Below are 27,665 nucleotides of genomic sequence, written 5' to 3' on the forward strand. Positions count from 1 at the left end.
ATCGGACATTCTAAGAAAATGCTCATCAGCATCCTGTGCTCATCATGCATATTGGATGCTGATTACTAGTCCTGTAATTTGGTATCACATGCACCACTTCTCCCTGGCAATCTGTTTTTGTTGACAAGCAGCATGCTTATTGAAGTGATTACTCTGAGAAGAATTTGTGCTGAACGTTGTGTTCTTCATTGTTGCTAAAATACATTTTTAAGAGCAGCTGTCATACACTGCGAAGACTCCTGTTTCACGATAATGTCGTACTCAAGGATATGGCTTGTACCTTTTTTCTTAAATGTAAACTGTGTTTACTTGCCAGGTTTCTCACCTGCATAAGAGGTTGCCAGTCTTGTCTTTGGCATTATGCAAGTTCTGTGGATCAAAGACCTTTTGGTTCCACCTGGTTTACTTAGTTCTCTTCTGTACCCTATTTTCGTGGTAGAGTTGTTGAAGCAGTAAAGATATTCTTTATCTTTCTCATATCTGAAGTGTTGAGCAGTAATCTCAGTTGTCTGCAGCCTGTGAGGAACCAATGTATTTTGTTTAATTTGCAACATAACCTGAGAATGTCCCTGTTTTTCAAATAAATTTATCGTTCTTAAAAACAGGCCTATTTCTGTGTCAATATGTGCAGTGGGTTATGAATAGGAATTAAGAGTGAGTTCTGGACTACTTAGTGTGGTTTCGAGGGGGGGGGGCGGGGAAAAAAGCCATGAAAATCTGGTCTTGAAAAACCCTGAGTAGAAAATCCTGGTGAACCTGTAGGCCCACTAAAGGAAATCTCTCAGGGGTTTACAGATTATTGTTGTGCAGAATTTGGAATTAGAGGACAAGCATATGAAGTATTTACTCTTTGTGATAGAACAAATTGAGAGTACTTGCAGGATCATACATTAATTTTGATGAACATAAAAATTAGGTCAAAGTAATCAACTTTACAGTGGTTTTGGAGGTGGTGATTTAGCTTGTTCTCCAGGTCAAAGGAGGTTATAACATTCCCTGTGTTCAGTAAAATTATTTAGAGACTTAATAAAGTAAAATGATTGATGTTTAAAACATTATTCTTACACTGATATATAAAGCTATTTATCTTGTTTCCTATTGCATCTTAAGGAAAATGTGGCAGATGAACTGAAAACAAGTGTAAGATTATAAACAGTGTTAAAAAAGACAAGTCAACAATACACTGTGTGTGAGAACAGGGCTGGTAATGGAATATTTGAAGTGTGATAAGGTCATGTTTATCTAAACCTGGACTGATAAGATGATTGGGTTATTTGTTGGTTTTTTTTGTTTGTTTTGTTTTGTGGTTTTTGTGTGTGTTTTTTTTAATTTTACTTTTGTGACTGCAATATCACAAAGAAAGGGAAGTTTTACTTTGGTGATTAATTCTTAACAGATCAAAAGCTATTTCTATCAGATAAATTCATAATTAGGACTTTTTCAGTGAGATATATTGATGTGGTTGTGTACATATTTGATTAGGTAATTGTTACTGAGAGAATTTACGTTTAAATGCTCTGTTGCATCCTGATCTCCTTAGAAAAACATTGCCTTAGTGCAGTAGTGACTCTACACATGTTCCATAAAGCTTTTTGAAAACTGAGTTTGAAGTGGAATACATAAGATCTTCTGGAAGTGGAAATATTACTGTGCGCCTCTGCATGCAGTCATATGTGTATAGTTTTGTAGTTTCTATACTTAGCTGGTAGCTTTTAGGCTAGATCTACCTGAAGATCGGACATCTAAAGTAGATTGCAAGAAAGTAAACTTTACATAGACAAGTACCTGTGCATGTGCAGTCAGAATGATTTCCTTGCACCTCTGCAAGAGCTATATAATTTGGACTTGAAATATATGGTAATACTTTTTATACATTAGATGAGAAATTTTTACACAAATCTATGCTGAAAAAGGAACAATTTTAAGATGTTCAGACAAGGAACCTTACTCATATTTATATGTATTATTTTGTATATCGGATGTATGTAAAGAACAATCTTAATGCGTTGATGATCTCATAGTCTGTTTTGGGCTTCAGCACTGGATCTTCCTTATATGACCATATATTTCATCCCCTACCTGCCACTCCAGTGAATTAATTTGAGTGTTGAGATGCCATTTCAAGATAAAAAGCTAAAATTAGGGAGCCAATTAAATGTCTGTTTCCTTAAAAATTAGTTTCCTTTGAAAGAATATAAGCTTTATTTAATAGAGATAATTTTTTTGGTATGAGCTTGCTTAGTGTAATGAAGTAGTAAAATTACCAAGTGACATTCATTTCTTTCCCAGCTTATAAAGATGGAGTATTGGTGTGGGTGTCAGTAACAGGTTTAGAGAAATTCTGAATGCAGGTTCCATTTGAACACAGTTGGACACAGATGGCTATTTGGATGTATTGAGAGGACTGCTAGTTACTGTAACAATATCATTAACATGTTTGAATAATATTATATATTTTCAGTATTTTAGCTTTATTTCAGGACGTGATTTCTGAATAAAATTCTCTCTGAAATTAAAATTTTCCGGTTCTTTAATGAAAAAATTTGTATGGTATGATTCCATCTGTCTGTAATGGCAGATGTTTTTACCTATGTTCTATATTGAAAAGGTGAAATTCAAGCATTTTTGAGAAGAAATAAAATACATCTTAAAGACAGAGATCAGATATGAACTGAATTTTAATGTTTTGAACAACTTCCAAAAAAATCATTAACTAGGCTTAATCTCATATTAAAACCTATTTTTAATGGAGACAAGCCATTATCATGTTTATTTTCTAGTGTCACTGGAAAACTAAATAAGTAGTTGTAAGTAATGATTTTTTATTTTGCATTTTATGCTTATGTCTCTGCCTTTGGAGTGGGTCCAGTTAAAGCTGTTTAGAAAAAGTTAATCATTTTTTTTTACACTGTGGGAAGTTTCAGAAGCATACACTGGGAATGAGTAAAGAGCAGCTAGTACAATGCTTACAGCAATGTACATATTCAGATCGGCATGTCATTGACTCCATGCTACAGCAGTTTTCCTTCAGGCAGTTATTTTGCTCTCTTCTACAGTTGCATAGATATCATGATAAAGATCTCCACAGGAAACTGAAGAAAATGAGAAACGTTGCTGTGAGACTTTGTAGTTTGAAAGTTTTATTCAGTGATCTTTTTTCCCCAGATATCGATACATCTAAAACCAGAATTTGCAATTCTGTTTTCAAGCACAAGTCTTACATTGAAATACTATCTCATGTACTTTTGAGATGGTTATTTTTGCTGCTTCTGTATTTATCCTGAAATCCCTTCTGCTCTTCCTTTTCTAAACATCTCTAGGGTGTTTATTTCTTCATCCAAATAAACAAAACAAACAAAAGTGAGTAACAAGGCTTTATTGCTTTTCCCCTTAAAACTACATGGGAAAAGAAGCACTTTGCACCATGTGCCTACATAAATAAATAATTAAACATTAAATAGGTAACCTATTATTTTGCATATTATTCTGCCAATCAAATGTTCCTTAATTGGAGCTTGTAGTGAAAATAGATGGCCTTTTTTTATTTCGGCTGTAGTGTGGAAGAGTCATTCGGATATTCAGTCAGTTTTGAGCTTCCTCATAAAGTGCAGCAAGTTAGATGGAATTGATGCAGCAGAAACCATTGCACATCACTGAGCACTTGCTTGTTTGGTGGCTTTTGTGATGCTGTGCCTTCTTTATTAGATTTACTGTCTGGATGGTTTCCACAGTGTAGCTCGTTGTTCGATGTACACCGTGTTTAAATCAAAAAGTACCAGTTAATATAACATATACAAAGCCATACTTTTTAGCTGATCTAATGAAAAAATATTTTAATATATCTCTAAGTAATTAGATTTAATCTTTGAAATATTTGGTTGCGGAGTTATAAGCTAAAGTTCGAGACAGTTGTTTTACTTAAGGTAAATACTAATGTATAATTGAAATCGAGTTGTCTTACACATTTAATTAGACTTACTGTTTGTATTTCAGAGCTTTATTATCGGACATTAGACGAGATGACTTAGTGATGCATGAGAAGTACAATAGGAACAAAAATTGAAGTGGAGTAATGTATATGTTTAAAGAACATATAAAAAATCCTGAATATTTATTTTACGTTTAAGAGGCTTACGAAAATGCTAGAAATCAGTCAGTATAAGCCATAGAATCATAGAATGGCATAGGCTGGAAGGGACCTCAGAGATCATCTAATCCAACCTCCCTGTCATGGGCAGGGATGCCTCTCAACTAGACCAGGCTACTCAAGGCTCCGTCCAACCTGGCCTTGAACACCTCCAGAGAGGGGGCATCCACAACTTCTGTGGGCAATTTTTTCCAAAGTCTGAAGTCCTCGTACTGAAGAATTTCTTCCTAAGATCTAGCCTAAATCTGTTCTCCTTCAACTTAAACCCATTTCCCCTTGTCCTATCAGTGGACATTCTTGTAAAAAGCCCCTCCTCAGCCTTCCTGTAAGTTCCCTTCAGGTATTGGAAGGCAGCTATTAGGTCCTCCTGAAGTCTTCTCTTTTCAAGGCTGAACAATCCCAGCTCCCGCAACCTGTCCTTGTAGCAGACGTGCTCCAGCCCCTGGATCATCTTTGTGGCCCTCCTCTGAACACGCTCCAACAAATCTGTGTGTCTCTTCTGGTGGGGACACCAGAACTGGACACAGTATTCGAGGTGGGGTCTCACAAGAGCAGAGTAAGGGGGAAGAATCACCTCTTGACCTACTGACCACGCTTCTCTTGATACATCCCGGGATGTGGTTGGCCTTCTGGGCTGCATGAGCGCACTGCCAGCTCATGTTGAGCTTCTCATCTATAAACACCTCCCAAAAAAAGAAACGCTTAACGTTCTTAAATGTCTCTTCCACAGGGAGAGACAGAATAAGAAAGCTGGATGAGTACTTCCTAAAAGTGCTATTATTGTATTTATCTCTGTGATGGTAGAGCTTGTGACTCTGTGACATTATGTTTAGGGACTATGCACTCTTTTAGTGAAAGAATTGGATGGTTCCTAAATGCTATCTGTATCTTTTGATTTCTAGCATCACCCAAACTAGAGCTAGAAGAACTTGATAACAGTTGCCTTTCCATCTGTATTCCATATTTTTTCCCCCCTGTGGAATAATGAGAATTCTATTAAAAATAGTGAGTTTATGTCAGAAGGGCCTGTCCTAACATCCTCTTTGTGCTTGGTGGACATACCTGTGATGAAAAATAGTTGGAACCATTGGGAGATGTTTCTAAAAAGCTGTATTCTACTTCTTGGGAAAAATGTTGAGAATTTGTCTTTGTAATTTGATAGTCCTTCCCTACTGTAATTAGAATCTAATTTTTCCAAAATATTAACACTGAGGTGTCTTAGCTGTCCAAGTTACTTCAGTGTTGTGTCTCAAACCACCTTTGTTTTCTCGCAGCCTGTCATTTTCCCTTGTGGCAGGTAGTTCAGACACAGGATGAGAAGTCTTTTGATGGACATTTAAAGTTTTATTTCAGCTAAGTTTAGACTTCAGCAGTTTAGAGGTCTGCATTGTGAGGCAACCTTTTTAAGATCAGGTTATAGCTAATAGTGAGAAGCAGGATTTTCTTTGGATGTGATTCATCTGCTATATTTTAGGTTTTTGCTTTAGAATGACACAGCTAGTACTCGGCCACTACTTGTTTTTCTGTGTTGACTGTGAAAGGAGGTGAAGACGCCCACCTTTGATGGTTAGGTGTATCTTCAGCTTTTTATTTGGTTGAAATCCTGATATGAGAATATAATGTGAAATGGTACATTTTGAAAGAGAAGGACAAAAAGGAGGTAAGATAAGAAAGATGAGAGAGAGAGAAGATAAAGTCTTTTTCATTTATCTTTTCATGCCCACCTGTAGAAGAGTTATTGTGTTGTGCTATGGTTTATAACTTCCTTTTTGTTCAGAAATGTGATAGTAGTGTCAGGAAAAGAAAAGGTGCTCAAAGGCAGGAAATTTGCAAAGGAACACACTATCTAAGTAGTCGTATTCTCATTCTGTCAGCAAATGTTTAGTGAAGGAGGGCCTGAAGGCTGCTTCTTTTTAAGGGAATAAAGTTCGATATATGTTTGTGTTTTATATAAACATGAAGACCTCTGGTTCTTTTATTGTTTTTTTTATATAGACATTGTGAGGCAGAGAGAGAAAGGGTTACTTCTTTCTCGCTGTTTAAAAATATTAAAATGAAAATTAAAAATACTAACTAGACTTTTTGTCCACTAGGACAGTGGTTTATGAATATATAATAAACAAACTGTAGAACTGTAGGACACTTTTGAGTTAACATGTATAGAATATACAAAAAAAATTGTGCCTGCTGTAGAGGGTACATCATTCGTCTTTTCTGTCTTGAAGTCTTTTTTTGAGAATGAGAATATTCGTCCTTAAGTTTCATTTCTGAACTGTTAAAAAGGGCTTCTCTGCTGAAAAATGTAGAGTTTTCTTGTTTGTGTTAAAATCTCAAGGCACATCAGGTTGGAGGTAGATAGGTAGATACTTAATATTGATTTTTTTCAGAAGTTCGTTTGAAACTTTTTGACTTTTTTTCATCCATGTTAAGTCTAATAATTTTCAATCTTTCTGTAAGTCTTGTGAGTACTCTTAGTAATTTTTCTAGTAATGGACTTAGTAAAGGACATGTTGACATTAATAATAGTTTTCTACTTTTTCTGGAGTTTGAGGGAGCTTTCTGTTGTCTTCTTGAGCTGTGGAGATGGCATTTCAATTTGGATTAATTTTGCCAAATGTACATCACCTTAGCTGCTTGTCTAACCTGAGCTAGGTTTCTTCAATTTTTGTTTCGGGTTTTTTCTTTGTATTGGTCTGTTTGCTTTCAATCCTTTCCTGTTAACTCCACTATATTCAAGCATCTTTACCATGAAAAAAACATTTTATTTTTTATATTGTACTAGAATTTTCTCTTAACATGCTTTTTCTGAACGGTTTAGATGTAATAAGTGAAATGAACCCAAGTTTGTTCTAGAAGCTGTCTTTAACGAGGGGAGTTTAATGGAGAAAGTGATGGGAACTGAACAGAAAGGTGTTGGAGGGGAGTGTTTCCTCCCAATTACTGCCTATATTACCCCTGTTTTCCAGAGACCATTGTGAAACTTTGTTGACCATTGCTGGGAGAGGGCTACAATACTGATTTCTTGGGGGGGTCTGTCCTCCTTTCTGCTGGGAGGAATATGCTGTTGACATTGAGTAAGGAGTTTCTTCTTCCTCACGAAAGGATCTGCTATTAAAAAAATTTGCTGTTGCAGTCTGCTACTCACTCTTTCTTCATTATTTTGCAAGGCAGTGTTTTATCTGAGTTTATTATATAGGGTGTTTAAAATAGGTTGGATGCTTGTTTGTTGATCATCTTTTAGAATCTAGGTTTTTAAAACTGTACTCCAATGGAAAAGTGGCATTCCTTTAATAACCAGTAAGTGATTACTAGTGCGTTCTTTACAGTCCTTGCACCTCTGAGATCGTGTGCTTTTATATTATGGAGTCTTTGCTGCAATCCCCTGTTTTACTTACCAGAGTTCCCAGTATCTTAACTAATGTTTTATTAGCATGACCTAGTCTCCTTGTCGTACAGCTATTAGTATTTCACAATCTGAAAGCATTGATCCCTTAGAAAACACACACCCACATATAGACACCAGTGCAAACAAGAATGCTTTGGTAACACCTTGCTACCAGTGTCTACTAGTAGTGGTAAAATCACTGGTATGTTAAAATTACTTTGTAACAAGTATAATGCTCGTGGTTATTACCAGTTGACAAATAAGTGCTTCATGGTAGCATAGTCAAATGTGACAACTTAAAGATGTACTTAGGCTTCTGTAGTGACAAACTGCAAAGCTATGAGACAGATAATAAAGGAGTTTTAAGATATTACATATTTTTGGTTTTCTCTTACTGTTTATTCTGTGGTACCTTACAGTTGTGTAATGGAGAGACTTCCTTCTTTGGTATATCATACTCTGTTTAAGTAGAATCGAACACCTCTCTCTTCTGCACCTCCTCCAAGCCAACTGGTCCACATTCAAGGAGCACCTCCTCCAAGCTCAGCAGAGGTGCATCCCGATGAAGAACAAGTCGGGGAAAAAGACCAGGAAGCCTGTGTGGATGAGCAAGGAGCTCCTGGACCAACTGAAAATGAAGAGGTTAGCCTATAGAGGGTGGAAGCAGAGACAGATAGCCTGGGAGGAATACAGAGAAGCTGTACAAGTGACCAGGGATCAAGTGAGGAAGGATAAAGCCCTGAAGGAATTGAATTTGGCAAGGGATATAAGGATATAAAAAGCAATAAGAAATGCTTCTATAGGTATGTAGGGGACAAAAGGAAGTCCAAAGAGAATGTAGGCCCCCTCCGGAAGGATACTGGGGCTCTGGTTACCCGGGACATAGAGAAGGCTGTTACTCAATGAATTTTTTGCCTCAGTCTTCACTGATAAAGCCTCTTGTCTTACTGCCCAAGCTGTGGAAAGAACTAGCAGGGACTGTGAGGATGAACCACTGCCCACTGTACTTGAAGAGCAGGTTCGGGAACATCTGAGGAACTTGAAGGTGCACAAGTCCATGGGACCTGATGAGATCCATCCACGGGTCCTGAAGGAACTGGCGGATGAAGTTGCCAAGCCACTGGCCATTGTATTTGAGAAGTCGTGGCGGTCTGGCGAGGTCCCCGATGACTGGAAGAGAGGGAACATAACCCCCATATTTAAAAAGGGGAACAAGGAGGACCCGGGCAACTACAGGCCGGTCAGCCTCACCTCTGTGCCTGGCAAGATCATGGAGCAGATTCTCCTGGGAACCATGCTAAGGCACATGGAGAGCAAGGAGGTGGTGGGTGACAGCCAGCATGGCTTCACCAAAGGCAGATCGTGCCTGACCAACTTGGTGGCCTTTTACGATGGGGTAACAGCATCGGTGGACAAGGGTCGACCAACGGATGTCATCTACCTGGACTTGTGCAAAGCTTTTGACACTGTCCCGCACGACATTCTTCTCTCTAAACTAGAGAGACATGGGTTTGATGGATGGACCACTCGGTGGATAAGGAATTGGCTCAATGGCCGCACTCAGAGAGTAGTGGTCAACGGCTCAATGTCCAAGTGGAGACCGGTTATGAGTGGCGTCCCTCAGGGGTCCGTGTTGGGCCCAGCCCTCTTCAACATCTTTGTCAGTGACGTGGACAGTGGCATGGAGTGCACCCTCAGCAAGTTCGCCGATGACACCAAGCTGTGTGGTGCCGTCGACACGCTGAAAGGGAGGGATGCCATCCAGAGTGACCTCTACAGGCTGGAGAGGTGGGCCCGTACCAACCTCATGAAGTTTAACCAGGCCAAGTGCAAGGTCCTACATCTGGGTCGTGGCAATCCCAGGCACAAATACAGACTGGGCGGAGGATGGATCGAGAGCAGCCCTGAGGAGAAGGACTTGGGAGTACTGGTGGACGAGAAGCTCAATATGAGCCGGCAATGTGCTCTTGCAGCCCAGAAGGCCAACCGTGTCCTGGGCTGCATCAAGAGGAGCGTGGCCAGCAGGTCGAGGGAGGTGATTCTGCCCCTCTACTCTGCCCTCGTGAGACCTCACCTGGAGTATTGCGTCCAGTTCTGGAGTCCCCAACATAAGAAGGACATGGACCAGTTGGAGAGGGTCCAGAGGAGGGCCACGAAGATGATAAGAGGGCTGGAGCACCTTTCCTATGAGGACAGGCTGAAAGAGTTGGGGCTGTTCAGCCTGGAGAAGAGGAGGCTCCAGGGTGACCTTATAGCGGTCTTCCAGTACTTCAAGGGGGCCTACAGGAAAGATGGGGAGAGGCTGTTCAGGAGGGCCTGTTGTGATAGGACAAGGGGTAATGGTTTTAAAATAGAGGGAGGTAGATTCAGGTTGGATATTGGGAAAAAAATTTTTACCATAAGAGTTGTAGAACACTGGAACAGGTTGCCCAGAGAGGTGGTGGATGCTCCATCCCTGGAGACGTTCAAGGCCAGGTTGGATGAGGCCCTGAGCAACCTGATCTAGTTGGAGATATCCCTGTTCCTTGCAGGGGGGTTGGACTAGATGGCCTTTGAAGGTCCCTTCCAGCCCTAACGATTCTATGATTCCTCCTCTTTGAGAAGAAACCAGGGCTGGGAAAGATGCTTCTTTGATTGGTGTCTTGATAACAGTAAGACACTGTGAGCTGCTGCAAGAGGGAAGCTATAGCATTTACTCCGAGCATTCCCAGCTTGTGTTAAACTGTTTTCTGGGGCTGTATGGGAGCTTTGAGAGTTAGCTGGCAAGGCAGCATATTCTGTGTTCTTTTCAAAACAGATTAATTCAGATGCCATGGTTTAAAAATAAAACAATGTGGCTTAGGTGGTTAAACTTCAGTTTGTAGTGAAGTGTGAATTTCTTTCAACACACTTGTGTGACAGACTCAGTTTCCATGAATTAGACATCATTGGGATTTTGTGCTTTTCCAGTAATGAGAATCTTTTTGGGTTTTTTTTTTTTTGGGGGGTGGGGGGAGTGGGAGGCAGATTTTGTCTCATTTTCTTCTGATTCCAAATGCTTGCCTGAAAAACAAATTCTTCTCAAAGCTGTACTCAGCTTTCTAAATAAATTTCACTGGTTTTCTGAAAAGTATTTTTCAGGGCTTTTTCTTCTGTCAAGACTGGAAACATAGTTTGCTGTGTATGATACAAACATAAATATGTTCTGCAGAGATTGTTCATACATAGCTTGAGGGCTCTCAAAGTGCTTCTGAACTTCTTTCAGGTGTGAAATGTTTAGAGTTGAAGTAATTTGTTATATATTAATTCTGGTTAACCAGGCATGATTTGAGATTTTCACAGTCTGGAAGAAATTAAGTATTCATTAACATTTAAAGCCATTAGATGACACAGTTGAGCAATAAATGATTCATTTAGTCCCTGTTAAAGTAAATGTGCGTTGAAGTTTCTGACTAGAAGATAAGTGGTGCTTGTCTTTGTTTTCAATTACTTTCCTCATCCTTGCTTTATTTACTCTGTGCACTTCATTGACTTGTCTCTCTCTCTCTCTCTCTTTTCCCAAAACAGAAGAAGAAGAAGTAGAAAATTTTGATGTTTCCAGTCTGCCTGAAGAAGTGCTGCAGAACATAGAAGCTGACAGTTACTGGTGCATGAGCAAGTTGCTTGATGGCATTCAGGTAAATTGACTTTTCCTCTCTGTAAGTAGTGGAGTTAACCAAATAATGTCATGGCTTTGAACTACTAAAAGGTTGTTGAGAAAGAGTACATCTGTGAAAAACACGGGAGGAGTAGATTTTCCCATTAATAAATCTGCTGCAAGTTTGGCATAGTATTAAGAAAGGAAAAGAGGAAAAAAAAAAAGCAACTTCTTTTCATCAAGATGTCTGCATTTTTCATTCTAGTATGATGTTTTAGAGCAGAGTTGAAATCTCCAGTTCTAGAGTAACGTTGTGCACCTCAGTCACCAAGGATGGACAATGTTTGCTCAAGTCTCCAAGTAAAATGGTCTCACTGAGGTGATGACTGGTTTATGTGAGCTGGCTTATTTATTAAGTCATTAATATAGAAACCTATAAACAATTGCTGTCTTAATAGTTCCTGGAATTATCTTCATATTTCTAAACCATCCATTTAAGACTTGATACTTCTGCTACTTCAGTAAGTGCTCTAATTTTTTCTATGTGGAGAAGATAAAAACGCGGGCACAATTTTCTGTTAAATGTAGTAAGTTACAGACTAAGAGTGGTGGTTTTGTGTGTATATATTGGCATATAAGTTTATGAAGATTAGAAGGATCTACAAGAAATAGTAAATATGTAGCTAAACCTCTTGCATTTATATGATGGAGTAATCCATATGATCTACCATAGGTTAAATGGGAGTCCAAACTTCTGTATTTGATATTTAGCCTATTAAAACACTTTATGCTGCAATGCTGACATATGGTAAAGTAAAAAGTTTGAGCTTTCCAGTTTACAAAGAAGTTATCTGAATTAAATTTTATAGGCTTTGTGTTGCAATAGGCTGAAAATACTACCTGTCTAATACCTGTTTTTCAGATCTGTGTCATTTAAGATAAACGTTTTGAATCTTATTAGAGAGTAAAAATAATCTGATTTTGTAAACTCAGAATATGTGCACTAAATTAATAGTCATTGTGAATTCCTGGGTTACGATGGGACCAAAATTGACCTTTGCTAGAAATGTGAAAGTTCCTGAAAGGTGATGATTTCTAATTTGCATTGGCAACAAAGAATTGTTTTTAGTGATGTTTGGTAGGCAGATGTTTGGAGTCAGAGTTCATTTGCTGCTTTCGGTAAGCTGATTAGAAAATAAATTATCGTTACAAATATTTAGCACATTGCTGCTGCTTCTTTTATTTTCATTTCTTTTCTTATGTTCATACCTTCTCTTTCTGATTATTCCCTGCTTTCAAGTGAGCTACTTGTATGATGTAGAGGATCTTTTATGTGAAATTGTTTCAGTATTATTTTGGTGACAATAGAAATTGTTGCAGGTATAGCAAAACTTCGGTTCATTTATTCCTAACATTCTCTTAAAAGATGAGGTGATGAACAAGTGCTTGCTTCTACAGTAGTTATTAGATTCAATCCTTTTGATAGGTCCTGTGTAACTTCATTTGTTTTGAAATGCTTTGGAGAAATGCTTGAAAATTAGAGGTTTTGTTTGTCCAAATGGTTTCAATGTAGCAAAGACCCTTGAGGTTGAATTTGTGTGTGGAAAATGGCTATCTTCCAGTCATTAGTAGATCATTATAAGATGTGAATAACCAGAAAAATTCCTATGAATTGAAGCTGTACTTCTCAGTGAAACTAGATTAATGTTTTCTAGATTCTTTATTTTGATTATATTTTTTGATAAATATTTCTTTCTTTATGGTACTTAGTGCTTTAACATATTCTTGCCTATGACTTATGTTTCAATTTGAATGTTTAAATGGCTAAGGCATGTTGTCTAAGGCATTTTGTGAATTTAAACTTGTAACAGAATTCATTTTTGACAAAATTTTATAAAATTGAATCAATAAGCACAAGTCTTTAACTTCTTCGAAGGTATTTGAAGTGTTCTGGTTAAAGGTGGAATGAGTTAGTAGTTCAATATGTTCAATATAGTTAGTAGTTCAACTTACGCTGCCACCCAAGAGAACCCCTGTCGCTCCAGCCAGCGAGTCGGCTTTGTCGGGAGCCCAGCTAAAGTGTATGTACACCAACGCACGCAGCATGGGAAATAAACAGGATGAACTAGAGATGCGTGTACATGAGCAGGGCTACGACCTTATTGGCATCACGGAGACGTGGTGGGACGACTCCTATGACTGGAGTGTCAACATGGAGGGGTATAAGCTTTTTAGAAAGGACAGGAAGGGGAGACGAGGAGGGGGTGTTGCTCTCTACGTCAGCAACCGGCTGGAGTGCATGGAGCTTCACCTGGGGTCGGAGGAGGAGCTGACAGAGAGCTTATGGGTCAAGATTAGAGGACGGGGACGGATAGGGGATGTTACGGTAGGAGTCTGTTACAGGCCACCTGGCCAGGAGGACAGAGCAGATGAGGCGCTTTATAGCCAGATAGGAGCAGCCTCGCGGTCACAAGCCCTGGTCCTCATGGGGGACTTCAACCACCCTGACATCTGTTGGAGAGACAATACGGCAGGGCACAGGCAGTCCAGGAGGTTCCTGGAATGCGTGGATGACAACTTCCTCCTGCAGATGATAGAGGAGCCGACAAGGAGGGGTGCCATGCTTGACCTTGTGCTCACCAACAGGGAGGGACTGGTGGGCGATGTGAAACTTAAGGATAGCCTTGGCTGCAGTGACCACGACACAGTGGAGTTCAAGATCCATGGGGCAGCAAGGAAACCATTCAGCAAACTCTGTACCCTAGACTTTAAGAAGGCGGACTTCGGCCTCTTGAAGCACCTGATGGGCAAAGTGCCGTGGGAGGTGGCCCTGGAGGGACAAGGGGCCCAGGAAAGTTGGTCCACATTCAAGGAGCACCTTCTCCAAGCTCAGCAGAGGTGCATCCCGACGAAGAACAAGTCGGGCAAAAAGACCAGGAGGCCGGCGTGGATGAGCAAGGAGCTCCTGGACCAACTGAAAATGAAGAGGTTAGCCTACAGAGGGTGGAAGCGGAGACAGATAGCCTGGGAGGAATACAGAGAAGCTGTAAGAGTGACCAGGGATCAAGTGAGGAAGGATAAAGCCCTGAAGGAATTGAATTTGGCAAGGGATATAAAAAGCAACAAGAAATGCTTCTATAGGTATGTAGGGGACAAAAGGAAGTCCAAAGAGAATGTAGGCCCCCTCCGGAAGGATACTGGTGCTCTGGTTACCGGGGACATAGAGAAGGCTGAGGTACTCAATGAATTTTTTGCCTCAGTCTTCAGTGGTAAAGCCTCTTGTCTTACCACCCAAGCTGTGGAAAGAACTAGCAGGGACTGTGAGGATGAACCACCGCCCACTGTACTTGAAGACCAGGTTCGAGAACATCTGAGGAACTTGAAGGTGCACAAGTCCATGGGACCTGATGAGATCCATCCGCGGGTCCTGAAGGAACTGGCGGATGAAGTTGCCAAGCCACTGGCCATTGTATTTGAGAAGTCGTGGCGGTCTGGCGAGGTCCCCGATGACTGGAAGAGAGGGAACATAACCCCCATTTTTAAAAAGGGGAACAAGGAGGACCCGGGCAACTACAGACCGGTCAGCCTCACCTCTGTGCCTGGTAAGGTCATGGAGCAGATTCTCCTGGGAACCATGCTAAGGCACATGGAGAGCAAGGAGGTGGTGGGTGACAGCCAACATGGCTTCACCAAAGGCAGATCATGCCTGACCAACTTGGTGGCCTTTTACGATGGGGTGACAGCATCGGTGGACAAGGGTCGACCAATGGATGTCATCTACCTGGACTTGTGCAAAGCTTTTGACACTGTCCCGCACGACATTCTTCTCTCTAAACTAGAGAGACATGGGTTTGATGGATGGACCACTCGGTGGATAAGGAATTGGCTCAATGGCCGCACTCAGAGAGTAGTGGTCAACGGCTCAATGTCCAAGTGGAGACTGGTCACAAGTGGCGTCCCTCAGGGGTCCGTGTTGGGCCCGGCCCTCTTCAACATCTTTGTCGGTGACGTGGACAGTGGCATGGAGTGCACCCTCAGCAAGTTCGCCGATGACACCAAGCTGTGTGGTGCCGTCGACACGCTGGAAGGGAGGGATGCCATCCAGAGGGACCTTGACAGGCTGGAGAGGTGTGCCCGTACCAACCTCATGAAGTTTAACCAGGCCAAATGCAAGGTCCTACATCTGGGTCGTGGCAATCCCAGGCATAAATACAGACTGGGTGGTGATTGGATCGAGAGCAGCCCTGAGGAGAAGGACTTGGGAGTACTGGTGGACGAGAAGCTCAATATGAGCCGGCAATGTGCTCTTGCGGCCCAGAAGGCCAACCGCGTCCTGGGCTGCATCAAGAGGACCGTGGCCAGCAGGTCGAGGGAGGTGATTCTCCCCCTCTACTCTGCCCTCGTGAGACCTCACTTGGAGTACTGCATCCAGTTCTGGAGTCCCCAACATAAGAAGGACATGGACCAGTTGGAGAGGGTCCAGAGGAGGGCCACGAAGATGATAAGAGGGCTGGAGCACCTTTCCTATGAGGACAGGCTGAACGAGTTGGGGCTGTTCAGCCTGGAGAAGAGGAGGCTCCGGGGTGACCTTATAGCGGTCTTCCAGTACCTCAAGGGGGCCTACAGGAAAGATGGGGAGAGGCTGTTCAGGAGGGCCAGTTATGATAGGACAAGGGGTAATGGTTTTAAAATAGAGGGAGGTAGGTTCAGGTTGGATATTAGGAAAAAATTTTTTACCATGAGAGTTGTAGAACACTGGAACAGGTTGCCCAGAGAGGTGGTGGATGCTCCATCCCTGGAGACGTTCAAGGCCAGGTTGGACAGGGCCCTGAGCAACCTGATCTAGTTGGAGATATCCCTGTTCCTTGCGGGGGGGTTGGACTGGATGACCTTTGAAGGTCCCTTCCAGCCCTAACCATTCTATGATTCTATGATTCTATGATTCAATGTTTTGTGTAGCATTGTTGGAAAGCATAGTGTTTGTCATGTTGATTCCTGTTAAAAAGTGCTACTTTGCTTATTTCAGTCTCTCAGAACTACTACATGTTAAAATATTTGACCACATATCAAAACTTCCTTTTTTTTCTAGAAAATGACGTTCAGAGATTACATAATTTCTCCTTAAAATTCTGTTTTCGTACAAAACCATTAAGTACTGATAAACAAGCTATTGAAACTAATTGTAATGGAATTAAACTGCATCGATGAAAATTTAAGCTCTTAAATAAATGGTATGCTTATCATTTGGATGCATTCAGGAATGCACTCGTCTATCAGAAGCAGGCTTGAAAGATTATACTAGTGGTGTGACTAATGATGTTACAGTTAATTCAGTGCAACTGCAGAGTGCTGCTGAAATGAAAAGATTTACTTGTTTTTTTCCTCCCATTCTGCTGGTTTGGTTCTCTTCTGTGTTGATACCACTTTACTTGTCAGATGGAGGGGACATGTAGTCGCAGGATGAATTGGTTGGGAGAACTAATCCAAAAAGAAATTAGCTAACTGAAAGGAAGAGGATAAAAAAACCCAGAGAATAAAGATTGTTTTACTGAAGGGATGCCATGCAGAGGGACCTTGACTGCCTTGAGTAGTGGGCCCATGCGAACGCTATGAAGTTCAACAAGACCAAGTACAAGGTCCTGCACCTGGGTCAGACTGGGGGATGAATGGATGGAGAGCAGCCCAGCAGAGAAGGACTTGGGAATACTGGTGGATGAGAAATTGGATATGAGCCAGCAATGTGCACTCGCAGTCCGGAAAAGTCAACCGTATCCTGGGCTGCATCCAAAGAAGTGTGGCCAGCAGGTTGAGGGAGGGGATTCTGCTCTTGTGAGACCCCACCTGGAATACTGCATTCAGCTCTGGAGTCCCCAACACAGGAAGGACATGGAGCTGTTAGAGTGAGTCCTGAGGACAGCTATGAATATAATCAGAGTTGGAACACATTTCCTATGAGGACAGGGTGAGAGAGTTGGGCTTGTTCAGATTGGAGAAGAGAAGGCTCTGGGGAGACCTTATTTTGACCTTTCAGTACTTAAAGGGGACTTACAAGAATAACAGGGGGACTTTTTAGCAGCGCCTATAGTGACAGAGCAAGAGGCAACACTTTTCAACTGAAAGAGGGTAAATTTAGTTTGGACATAAGGAATACTTTTTTTTTTTAATTATGAGGGAGCCCATAGAAGCAGTGGGTGCTCCATCCCTGGAAGTGTTCAAAGTCGAGTTTGATGTGGCTTTAACCAACTTAATCTAGTGAAAGATGTCCTTGCTCATGGCGAGGTATTGGACTAGATGAACTTTAAAGGTCCCTTCCAACCCAAACAGTTGCATGATTCTAACTGATTTGCATTCTGAATGCATGATCTCCGAAACCAGTGATGAGGGGCAAGAGCTAGGTGAGGATGGAATCATTAAACTTAAGATCAAATTGCGCCCCAGATTGCATAGACTGATTTATGTCAAATTTTAATAACCCTATGCGCCTGCCTGCGCCTGGATGCTCGTTCCTGTCTGTCCCTTGCTGAGGGCTATCTGTTGTGAGCTGATTCACAGAGCTGAACCACGTGACAACACAACAAAAAAGCACTGGCTGGTTGAAGGAGCAAACACCTTGAATAGCAAAGAAATGAGTAGAATGACACATTAGGGCCAAGGCAGGATCATGTCAGCTGAGACACAGATTTTTCTCTAACGCCTGTACCTTCTCAGCTTACCAAGTTTGTTGCCAATATGCGATAGTCTGGATGATCCACTTAAGTCTTTCTACTTCTCAAGAAAGTTGCTGCTGATTGTTTCTTGGAAATAGTCATTAAATTAGTTCGTACTACTCCTTTAATATTTTCTGTGATCTACTCTAGATAATGGAATGTCTTTATAGCCAATGAGGAAAAGCTGCTTCTCTCAAGATTAATGCTATTATGTTTCCTTTTTTCTGTGAAAATATGTCATAAGAGACTCATGTATGACTACTGATGCTTTGTCTGAGATGTCTGAATAAACTGTACAAGGATTTTAGAGAAGAGGAATACGTGACATGGTGATAACTGCAATCTAAGTATCTCTGCAGAATATATCCGTTAACTTATTCATCAATATACGCTTCCATTTGATGTTGGTCTGCTGGTATTGGATAAGTTTAAAGGATGTACTGTGATAACATTAGGGTCCTGTTGTGAAATTTTTGACTAATACAAGCTAGATGCAATTTTTTGTGTGTGTGTCTTTCCACTGCCCAAGAGTGTAATGGAAAAATGATTGTATTTGTATCCCTTTATTATTCTGAACAGAAAACTCATTTTTCCAGCCCTTCCAGGTTGTCTTATTTTCTTGATTCCAGAATTGTCAAAGGTGTTATTAAGAAATAAATATTTCTTGGTAGAATTTTGCTACATGTAGTATCTATTATTTCTCCTTTCCTCACTCATCTTACCTCCCTTCCTTCTTTATGTAATGTGACACTCTTGATTTTTAAAGTAACAACACATCTTTGAACCATAGGGACCTATGGAATAGAAGTGTTGGCATTGAGCAGCACGAAAGTCACTTCCTGACATGCTCATAGTTCTTAGCCTAGAGAAGAAATAAAAAACTTAGTTGAATCGTCTGTTGCTTTAGCAGATTCACTCCCTCTGTTTTTTGGTTATCTGGGGGTTTCTGTGCAAGTATGTCTTTGGCTTCAGTTAGAGATAATATTTCTCATTTTTCTTTTGCAGAACTTTTCCAGTAGGTAATGTTTGATATTGCACAATAGTTTAATCCAATGTAATTCTTGGATTACTTTGCATCTTCTTTTTCAGTTTGTTCTCTCTTGTTACAGGCTCCTAAGTGGCTACACATGTGTCTCATCACAATTTGACTGAAATTTAAAAAATTGATTTAAATAGAAATACTAGGATATTTTTTTAATATAAATTTATCTCTCTAAGATGTCAGTTGATTTTGTAACCTGTAGCTGTATATACTGTCTTATGGCAGTCAATTTTGGATGATGATATGCTGTAATGATTTTCCTTTTCAGTGCTTCATGACTATGTGCTGCAATTTTTTTATCTTTTGTCCCAGAAAGATTATACCTCACTGCAATTTTTCTTATTTCAGGAACACAAATGAGAACTTCTAAAATCATAAGAACATAGGATAATTCTGATAGGAAGTGGCCTCTACAGATCATCTAGTTCAACCTCCTACTCAAAGTAGGGTCGACTCTGATGTCAGATGAGGTTGCTCAGGGCTTTGTCTGGTTGAGTCTTGAAACCTCCAGGGATGGAGACTGGAGGTTAACCTCTTTCAATGCGTGATTGTCTTCACGTTGAAAAAGTTTGTCGCTGTAGCCAGTTGGAACATTTCTTGTTTGTTTATGCTGCTTGTCTCTTATCCTCCTGCTATGCACCACTCTGTCTTAACAACATACGTTTTAGCAGACTGCTATTAGGTGCCTCTGAAGCCGCCTTCTCTTCAGGCCAAACAACCCCAGTTCCTCAGCCTCTCACAGGATATTTGCTCCATACCTCTGAGTATGTTGGTGACCTTTTGCCCTTGCTCCAATTTATTTGTGTTTTTCTTTTATTGGGATCCCTAAAACTGGATGTGATATTCTAGATGTGATCTTGAAGTAAATTATTTTTAAACCTTAGAAAAAAGTTTAGTGTAAACTGTTTAATGGTTTTAAATTGAAAGAGGGCAGATTTAGATTAGATATAAGGAAGAAATTCTTCACTCTGAGGGTGGCGAGACACTGGATCAGGTTGCCCAGAGAAGTTATAGATGCCCCATCCCTGGAAGTGTTCAAGGCCAGGTTGGATGAGGCTTTGGGCAACCTGGTCTAGTGCAGGGTTTCCCTGCCCATGGCAGGGGGGTTGGAAGTAGATGATCTTTGAGGTCCCTTCCAACCCTAACCATTCTATGATTCTATAAAGGTTTTTGAATTCTGGAACTGTTTGGTCAGAGAGGTTTTAGAGTCTTCATCTTTGGAGTTCAAAACCTGACTGCACATTGCCTTGAGCAGCTTGCTCCAGGTCACCCTGCTTTGGACAGGGATTGCACTTAGATCATCTCCAGAGGTCCCTGCCAACCTCAGTGATTCCACAATGAGTGCCGAGTGGGGATAATCACTTCTCTTCATCTACCGGCCCAGGAGGCTGCTGGCCACCTTTGCTGCCAGGGCATACCACTGGCTTAGTCTGAGCTTGCTGTCTGTTGAGAATTCCAGGTCTTTTCCCACAGAACTCCTCCCCAGCTAGTTGTCTCCAGCCTGTATTCTTGCAAGATGCTATAAAAACCTGTTTCTCAGAGTGTGTGTGGCCACGTGCAAAATATGTCTAAATAAGACCACCGTTCTTGATTATCTTCTACACATCAGTTGATAATTTCACGTTTGTAATCTATATAACAAACATTTTGTTTATGTTTTTTGTTGCATTCCTATTGTGAACAAGAATCCTGTATTCATAGCATTTTTTAATAGCTAGTTAATTTCCAAAACTATTTTGTCTCGCACATCAAGTTGAACAATCAAAAAATAAAATGCTTCAGATGTCAATCCACCATGCTTATGATAAAGCCAGTTGTCTTTAGAACACTTCTAAACTGTAGATGATGCGTAAGTATTTTTGCATTTTCACCTGTAGGAATAATGACTGTGCATATTGGAAAACTAGAACTTTCCCACGAGTATCTTTTCTGCTTAATTAAGTAGATATTCCCATATATCCATCGTAATTAACTTTTTTATTACTAAATCATCCTTTATAACACTTTCCTCAACAGAGTCCCGTTAACATTCAAGTAAAAAGTTCACGCTGATCTGTGCCACTTGAAAATGTAATGTTCACGTATCAAATAGAGTATAACTCTTCATTTTAGCTTCAAGTATAATGGTAATAAAGTAACCAAAGGGGAAATGTATGCGTTGCATAATGATCTAACCAGATGGATTAAAAATAGCTATAAAATATTAATATCATCATTTATCAGGGCCTGGGAATTTTTAGAATAAAAGGGAGATAATTCATCTCCAGGAAGTGGAGTGTACTGAGGTATATATTAGCTATTTCTATGGCTGATTAAATAGCAAATTTATGATCTGCAAAGGGAATCCTGCGAAGTTCTTTCTCTCTCCTTAGTTGCTAACATGTGCCTCAAGTCCGCATTATGAATGGATGGAATATTTCTTGGAAAGCCTTTCAGAGGTCTGTGGGAACAGATAAATAGCATGACTATGGAGCTCAAATGTTGAGAAGTATGTACAGAAATAACTGACGTGAGCTTTTCTGAAAATTTTTCACAGGATGTTCCAAAGGTTTATTTTCTAGGAAAAAATAGGTTGACGATAGTTTTCTTTGTACCTTTTCATTAAACTTTTGCAAGGCAAGTTTCTTGATTATGTCTGCAATTTGTTTGGGTAGCTAGTTTAGGGTTATGATAAATTGAAGATCTGCTGTCTGAGAGTATGGGTTCATTAGCCAAGGCAGACAGATAAGGAATATGTACTGTAAGTGTCCACTTCTGTCTCTTGTCTGTCACTTGTCACGTGAACCACATCTGTTCCATATGTGCTTTCATGCACGGGTCAAGTTTCTGTGTTACAGGTACTGCAGGGTCTACCTGTGCAAATGCAGTGGTAGCTTGTCTAGGATTTCTGGGTATGCGTCAGCCCAACGTTTCTGATAAACTTAGCTTAATGTAAGACAGTAGTCTTTCCTTCCATCTTCCTCAGCTGAACATAGCACCACAACTGTGGTACGTTCAGGGAAAATGTGGTATGTGATAGAACTGTCTCCCAAGTAGTCTTCAGAGTCTCCACTAGCATCGCATAGCCGATACTGAAAGACAGTACTGCAGTCGTGCTTCAATTTCTGTATAAACAGATCCTAATGCCAGTCACAAATGTATGTTTTAGAAATGTGGAAGTCCTGTCAGGAATTGTCAGAAGTGCTAACAGTAGCTATTTCTGTGCATAGTTCTCAACATTTGAGCTGCATACTCATGCTCTGTGTCTGTTCCTACAGCTACTATCACTGTAACTCCATCTGCGAGATAGAACTTCTATATGGTTATAACTGTTTAGTTATTTCCAGAAATCCAGATTGTTCATTTTATGGTAGAGTCTTGTCCAAGTTGGATCCTGAGAGTGACAAAACATGTTTGTTTTTTTCTCGAAGCCGCGACTATTCTAAGGAAAAACAATGGATTGCTTGATCAGAATTGTGTTTTAAAATACTTATAAAAGTAACTGCTTTTTATTTTAGAATTAAAGTGCAAGTTGTGTTGTGCAATTTTGAGAATGATAGATAGTATGTATAATTATTAGGATGACTGCTGATGATTGCTAACAGGTTGCTGTCTTGCTGAAAGTGAATTTATTGTTGAATAGGGACTTCTGATGAATAAGCAGTAGCTTGGGATTACTGCTTTTCATTATCAGTGGCTTTCATAAAGCTATTTCTATATTATGAAAAATTTTAAATCCAAATATCCCATTTTTCAAATTTAGATATTAATTGGAAAGTCATAAGCATGAGAAACTTCATGAGAAATAGGTTCTGCAATTAGGGCAGGCATTTGTGCCTGTTCAGGGTTCTAGCATGGCTTTTCTTCTAAATAGAAGTGGACAACCTAAACATTTTTATTAATCACTTTTCAAATGATACCCCTGAACGGTATTTCTCTGTTACTCTATCTGCATATCATATGTGAGATGCAAGTCTTCTGAAACATAATCATGGACACAATAGGTGCTTCTATCCAGAATGCTTTCTGTATTTGTGCTCAGATGTCGTCTTCTATTTTTCTTACGTAATCTGTTGGAGCAAATACTGTTTTATGGTGTTTTAAACATAGGGTGAAGGAAAAAGAAGATTCAAAGTAGAACAAGAGTGTAGACATTTTTCTGTAAGCAAGTTTTACTTTTCTCAATTAAAGAGAATGTTCTTACACAGAATACACATAAATTACTGATAAGAATGAATACTATTAAGGGCAGACTTTTTTTGAGGGCAAAATACATGCAGTATTGTGTCATTCAGTGTGACTTTTCCTTTTCCAAAGGACCTTCAGATCTTCAAAGTCTTGTTTGAAGCTCCTCTTCATAGAGTTCTTTGAAGACTTGATTAGTACCTGAAAAAAAAAATATTTTATCGAACAACACTAGGAAGTTAATAAACAAACTCAGACAGTAGAATTGTTGTAAATACAAGCTGTTGGAATGCAATTAACACAATTGTTATGTTAGTCCTGCTCTTTTGATGTGACAGTAATTAAAATATTTCTTCTGTTGTCTATTCAAAACTTGGAATAGGTAAAATATTAAAAAAAAAAACATATTTGCTATGGTCTTCCTGTATGGCTCTGAGTAGATTTAGTCTGAGAAGCCAAGGACTGTATCACAGTTGTTGATGATCTGGTCTCAGACAGATTGTTTCAAAGTAAATCTTGAAACTCTCAATGTACCAAAATCTGAAATTAAAAATGTCAACATTTTAGATTTTTGGAATAAATGATCCTTCAAACTCATCTACACTAAGACTGTCATTAACAATGAGCCTGGGTAATATAGCATCAGTGTCTACTTTGCAAAGTATAAATCGTGCATTGATTTAGAAGAATTGCAGTTAAATCTGTTGTTTGTGATGTCACTGAAGTGTATAATACGAGTATTCTACAACAATAAATTTTACAGGAAAATAGCTGAGTTTGGCCTAGCATGTGTTCATGAGAGAACTTCTGAGACTGTCCTGAAATTTCTAGTGGCTTGCTTGGTCACTGGAGCGTTTATGTTCCTCTTCATCAGTTTTAAGTTTGTAACAATGCCTTCTTTGGGACTTCAGGAAAATTGAGGGCATCAGTACAATTTATCCTGAGGGCTGTAGTTTTTCTTCAGGACAGGTGCCTTCAGAACCTCTTAAGGAGCCTGTGTCTCTTTGGAAACCAATAATGCAGTTTTCTCTTCCTGAAAATTTTACTCTCAGTGACAGGCTAGGAAAGAACTGTTTGTAATGAGTTCTGAATACTTATATAAAAGACATTTTTTTCTGTGTCTTAGATGAAACACGCTGTGCTATCAGTATACTTCAGAACAAAAATATTTTATCTTCTACCTAAAATTTACAACATCAGCTTTTGGGATTGTATATGTCCATATTTATGACTTCTAGCTCTTGCCCAGATTTGACCTGTTGTCTGGCCTATGCCATGATCCAAAAATATACCCTGAGCACTTCTTTTATTGCTACTTTAATAGTTTCTGTAGTTTATAATACATCCACTTGTGTAAGACTGAGGTTTGATTACATAGCCTGTAGAAGATTTGGTCTTTGATTCTGAGAGTGGCTACTACTATAACATGAGAATCAGTACCCACTTTTTAATAACACGTTACTTTTTCCATCCTGTTATGTAGGAAAAAATAAGACACTGTTTTCTGTGTAGAAAATTTTGAGCTGCAACACTTTGTAAATCTCTTTCCTGCTCCTTAGGAAATTTTAAGTTTTCAAAAGTCAGGCTCAATAGTTAAAAAGGTTGAAAGATCTTTTCTTACAATGAAAGTATCTTGGAGTAATTATAGAACGTGCTATGGAATATGTGCAAACAGGATGCTCCAGCACACTTGTTCTGTTGCTTGCACACGCTCCCTCTCCTGAACTGTATTTAAGATTGGATTTACATTATAATTTCCAGTGGTGTTAATATACATATTGCCTATCGTCATCTGAAGTGTCATGCTTCCCTCTCACCTGTCCTGTTTTTGCATAACTTTGAGAGCAAGGTGAACCAAGATTTTTAATAGGAGTTTGTTTAGAGGATTCATAAATATATGAATGGAGTACTTAAATGAGATGAAAAATTAAAATTGAGGAGATAGCTTTCTGACATAATGAGAAAAATGCACAACTTCGGAAAGTGTTTTTTTTTAGTCATCTTTTGTTCATGGGATAATATACTTGAACATACCTAAATTCATGTATAGGAATTCTTAAATATGCATCAGTAGAGAAAATAGACATCTAGGCATGCCATGTACAGATTGCTTTATGTTTCTTTTGTATTAAAAGTGCTGATCTGATTGATCAAACCTTATTAAAAGCAAACAGCCAATACATGATGACATTGTGTCAAAACTTTCCACTTGGTTCTGTAAGTGGTTCTGATATTTTTATCGGTACACTGTTGGTGAATAGCTTGTGTGCCCTGAAAAGATGAGAAGCACTGTGCCTATACTTGTGCTTGGCTGCAGTCGTTCTTGTCAAGTTATTGATGGTGTTTCTTCTTTTCAATTTGGCTGACTCTATTTCTCCTTCCGTGATAACATAAAAGGTTGTTTTCTTTTCCTCTTCAGCTTTCTCGTTCTCTTCAAGTTATCCCATCATCACCTATTTAAAGAAAAAGAAGGGAGACTTAGTTTAGCTAAAGCCTGCAAAGCCTGAATTTTCAAAATAGAATCTATTCCTGATAATGATAACTGTATAAAGGTCAGATATGCGATTAAGTAGTGCAGTAAGGTTCTTTGTCATTCAGAGGTCATTGTTTCCTTAAGGTTCTTAGATTAGAGAGTTGCAAATTTATTTCATTTTCTGACCCTGGTAAACAATTTTTAATACTCTGAAGTTCCTTCTATATATTTTTAAATAATATAAAGCAGTGTAGAAGGGTATAGGATCTAAAATATTAAAATTCCTGATATGTAGATAAGAAAAGTTTGGTTTTGAAACTTGAAAATATTTCCTAAGGAGTGAGTAGGAAAAGTAATATAGTGTTTTCATTTGTGTGTTTGTAAATATATAAAATGTGTGTGTATATATATATGTTTAATTGTACACACAGAAAGATATATATGGTATATATTACTTACACGTACATTTTTATATATATTTAATAATATGTTATTATATTTATACATAATACTCGTTATGTATTCGATTCCGAGTATGTTTACAGATGCCTTTGTACTTATACATCAGATGTCATTCACAAATGCTGTTTACATTCCTATTTCCAGGTGTAACTGAAATAATTGAAGAAGTCAGAAAGATTTTCAAATTTATTATGGACTCATTATGAAGTACTAGTAGTATTTTGGAAGAGATTTAAAATTAAAATCATATGGAGTTATCTCTGAACTTACTGAACTGTTGCTTTGGAAGTGCATTTAACACGCACTTAAGAAGCATCTGTGTTCTTTGTAGCACTCCATCTTAAGTTAGTAATATTTTGAACAGATATCTGTCAGTACTGTGGCAGCGTATGGCGGTTAGAAATAGAGTGTATTTGTTACAATGTGCATCAGAGTGACTAATAGGAATATCGTTGATACACATGTTTGAAAATACTAGAATCTTCCTTATAAACAAGTGAAAAAATGCTAGCCATGTATGGTATAGATGCTGCAGCATTTGGAGGATATTAAGAATGTAAGTAGGAACATCCTTAGTTTGTTCAGTACCACTTTCTCAATGTATCCACCAAAAAGGTTACTTTAGGGCTTACTTTTCAAGGTAAACACCTTTTCAAGTTATATCTTGCTGTCAGCATTCAGAGTAGAGCCAGCAAAATGCATGCAACTTGATATGCAGTAGTTGAACATGCTTTTAGAAACTGTGATCTCTCTTTCTTTTTGTGAGCATGTATAGTCCCAGTTAAATTTTTCAGTGCATTTTGTCTTTGTTTTCACTTTCTAATGGAGTTTCTTCCATTTAGAATTTCTCTACCCTTTAAAAAAAATTAAGGAATTGCTTAATATGATTTTTTATGTTTAGTGAGGGGTAGAATTGAAATATTGTATTTTAAACTATAATTTTTTTTTTTTTGAAATGAAATCCTGCCAGACCTAGTTGTCATTGCAGGGCAGTGAGGTGGTTATACTAACCTCTACAGAATAAGTACAGGCTACTAACACAAAGATTGGAGACGGAAGCAAGTTTTGAGCCCTTGTGACATTATAAAGTCTTAACCTTCTGTACTGTAAGGTGAAACTAATTATATGTTGGAGTCTGAACTAGATATTATAACCATTCAGCTGTGAAGTAGGTTAGCAAAGTTCAGTGAAAGCATGTTGGAAGCTATCTGAGCAGAACATCAAGGAATTTAGATACTGCATACCAATGCATGAATTTTTTATGTTTATCATGGATTCTGTTGTGTATTCATGCATACTTTATCGTATGTGAATACTTACGTGAATACTAGAAAGTGTTAATAACAGGAGTTAGAAACATAAGGTATTTTATGTTAACTGTTTGCTGAAGATCTGTTGAGGCAAGACAATCTTATTCTCAGTTACTTATGACTCTTTCAGAGTTTGTCTTTTGATTAGTATCGATGGTCAATTACATAAGGAATAAATGAGGAAATATAACAAAAATTTGCAGGATGATGAAACTTTCCTGTGAGAACCCACAACTGTGACGGGGACTAAGCAGGAGAATTGAATACGGCAACACTTTTTTCTGAAAAAAAAAAAGCAGAGAACTTTTATTTGGTTTACTTCGCAAGGTTTTGGTAGCAGGGGAACTGCAGGGGTGTTT

The 27,665-nt window shown here is 39.1% G+C and overlaps 1 protein-coding gene across 5 annotated transcripts in view; it reads left to right on the plus strand.

The window, feature by feature from the left end:
* The window catches only part of TBC1D22A (TBC1 domain family member 22A), a 186,786-nt gene that overhangs the window by 56,639 nt on the left and 102,482 nt on the right, over positions 1–27,665 (plus strand). For 4 of the 5 annotated variants that reach the window (XM_086610308.1, XM_086610313.1, XM_086610314.1 and 1 more), the window contains one exon: positions 11,079–11,188. In XM_086610308.1, the coding sequence (XP_086466434.1) occupies positions 11,079–11,188 (110 nt within the window). The remainder of the gene's footprint in view (positions 1–11,078; positions 11,189–27,665) is intronic. The other variant, XM_086610309.1, reaches the window with a different exon arrangement.

The sequence above is a fragment of the Tauraco erythrolophus genome, chromosome 4, assembly GCF_009769465.1.
Source record: "Tauraco erythrolophus isolate bTauEry1 chromosome 4, bTauEry1.pri, whole genome shotgun sequence".
Taxonomy (NCBI): domain Eukaryota; kingdom Metazoa; phylum Chordata; class Aves; order Musophagiformes; family Musophagidae; genus Tauraco; species Tauraco erythrolophus.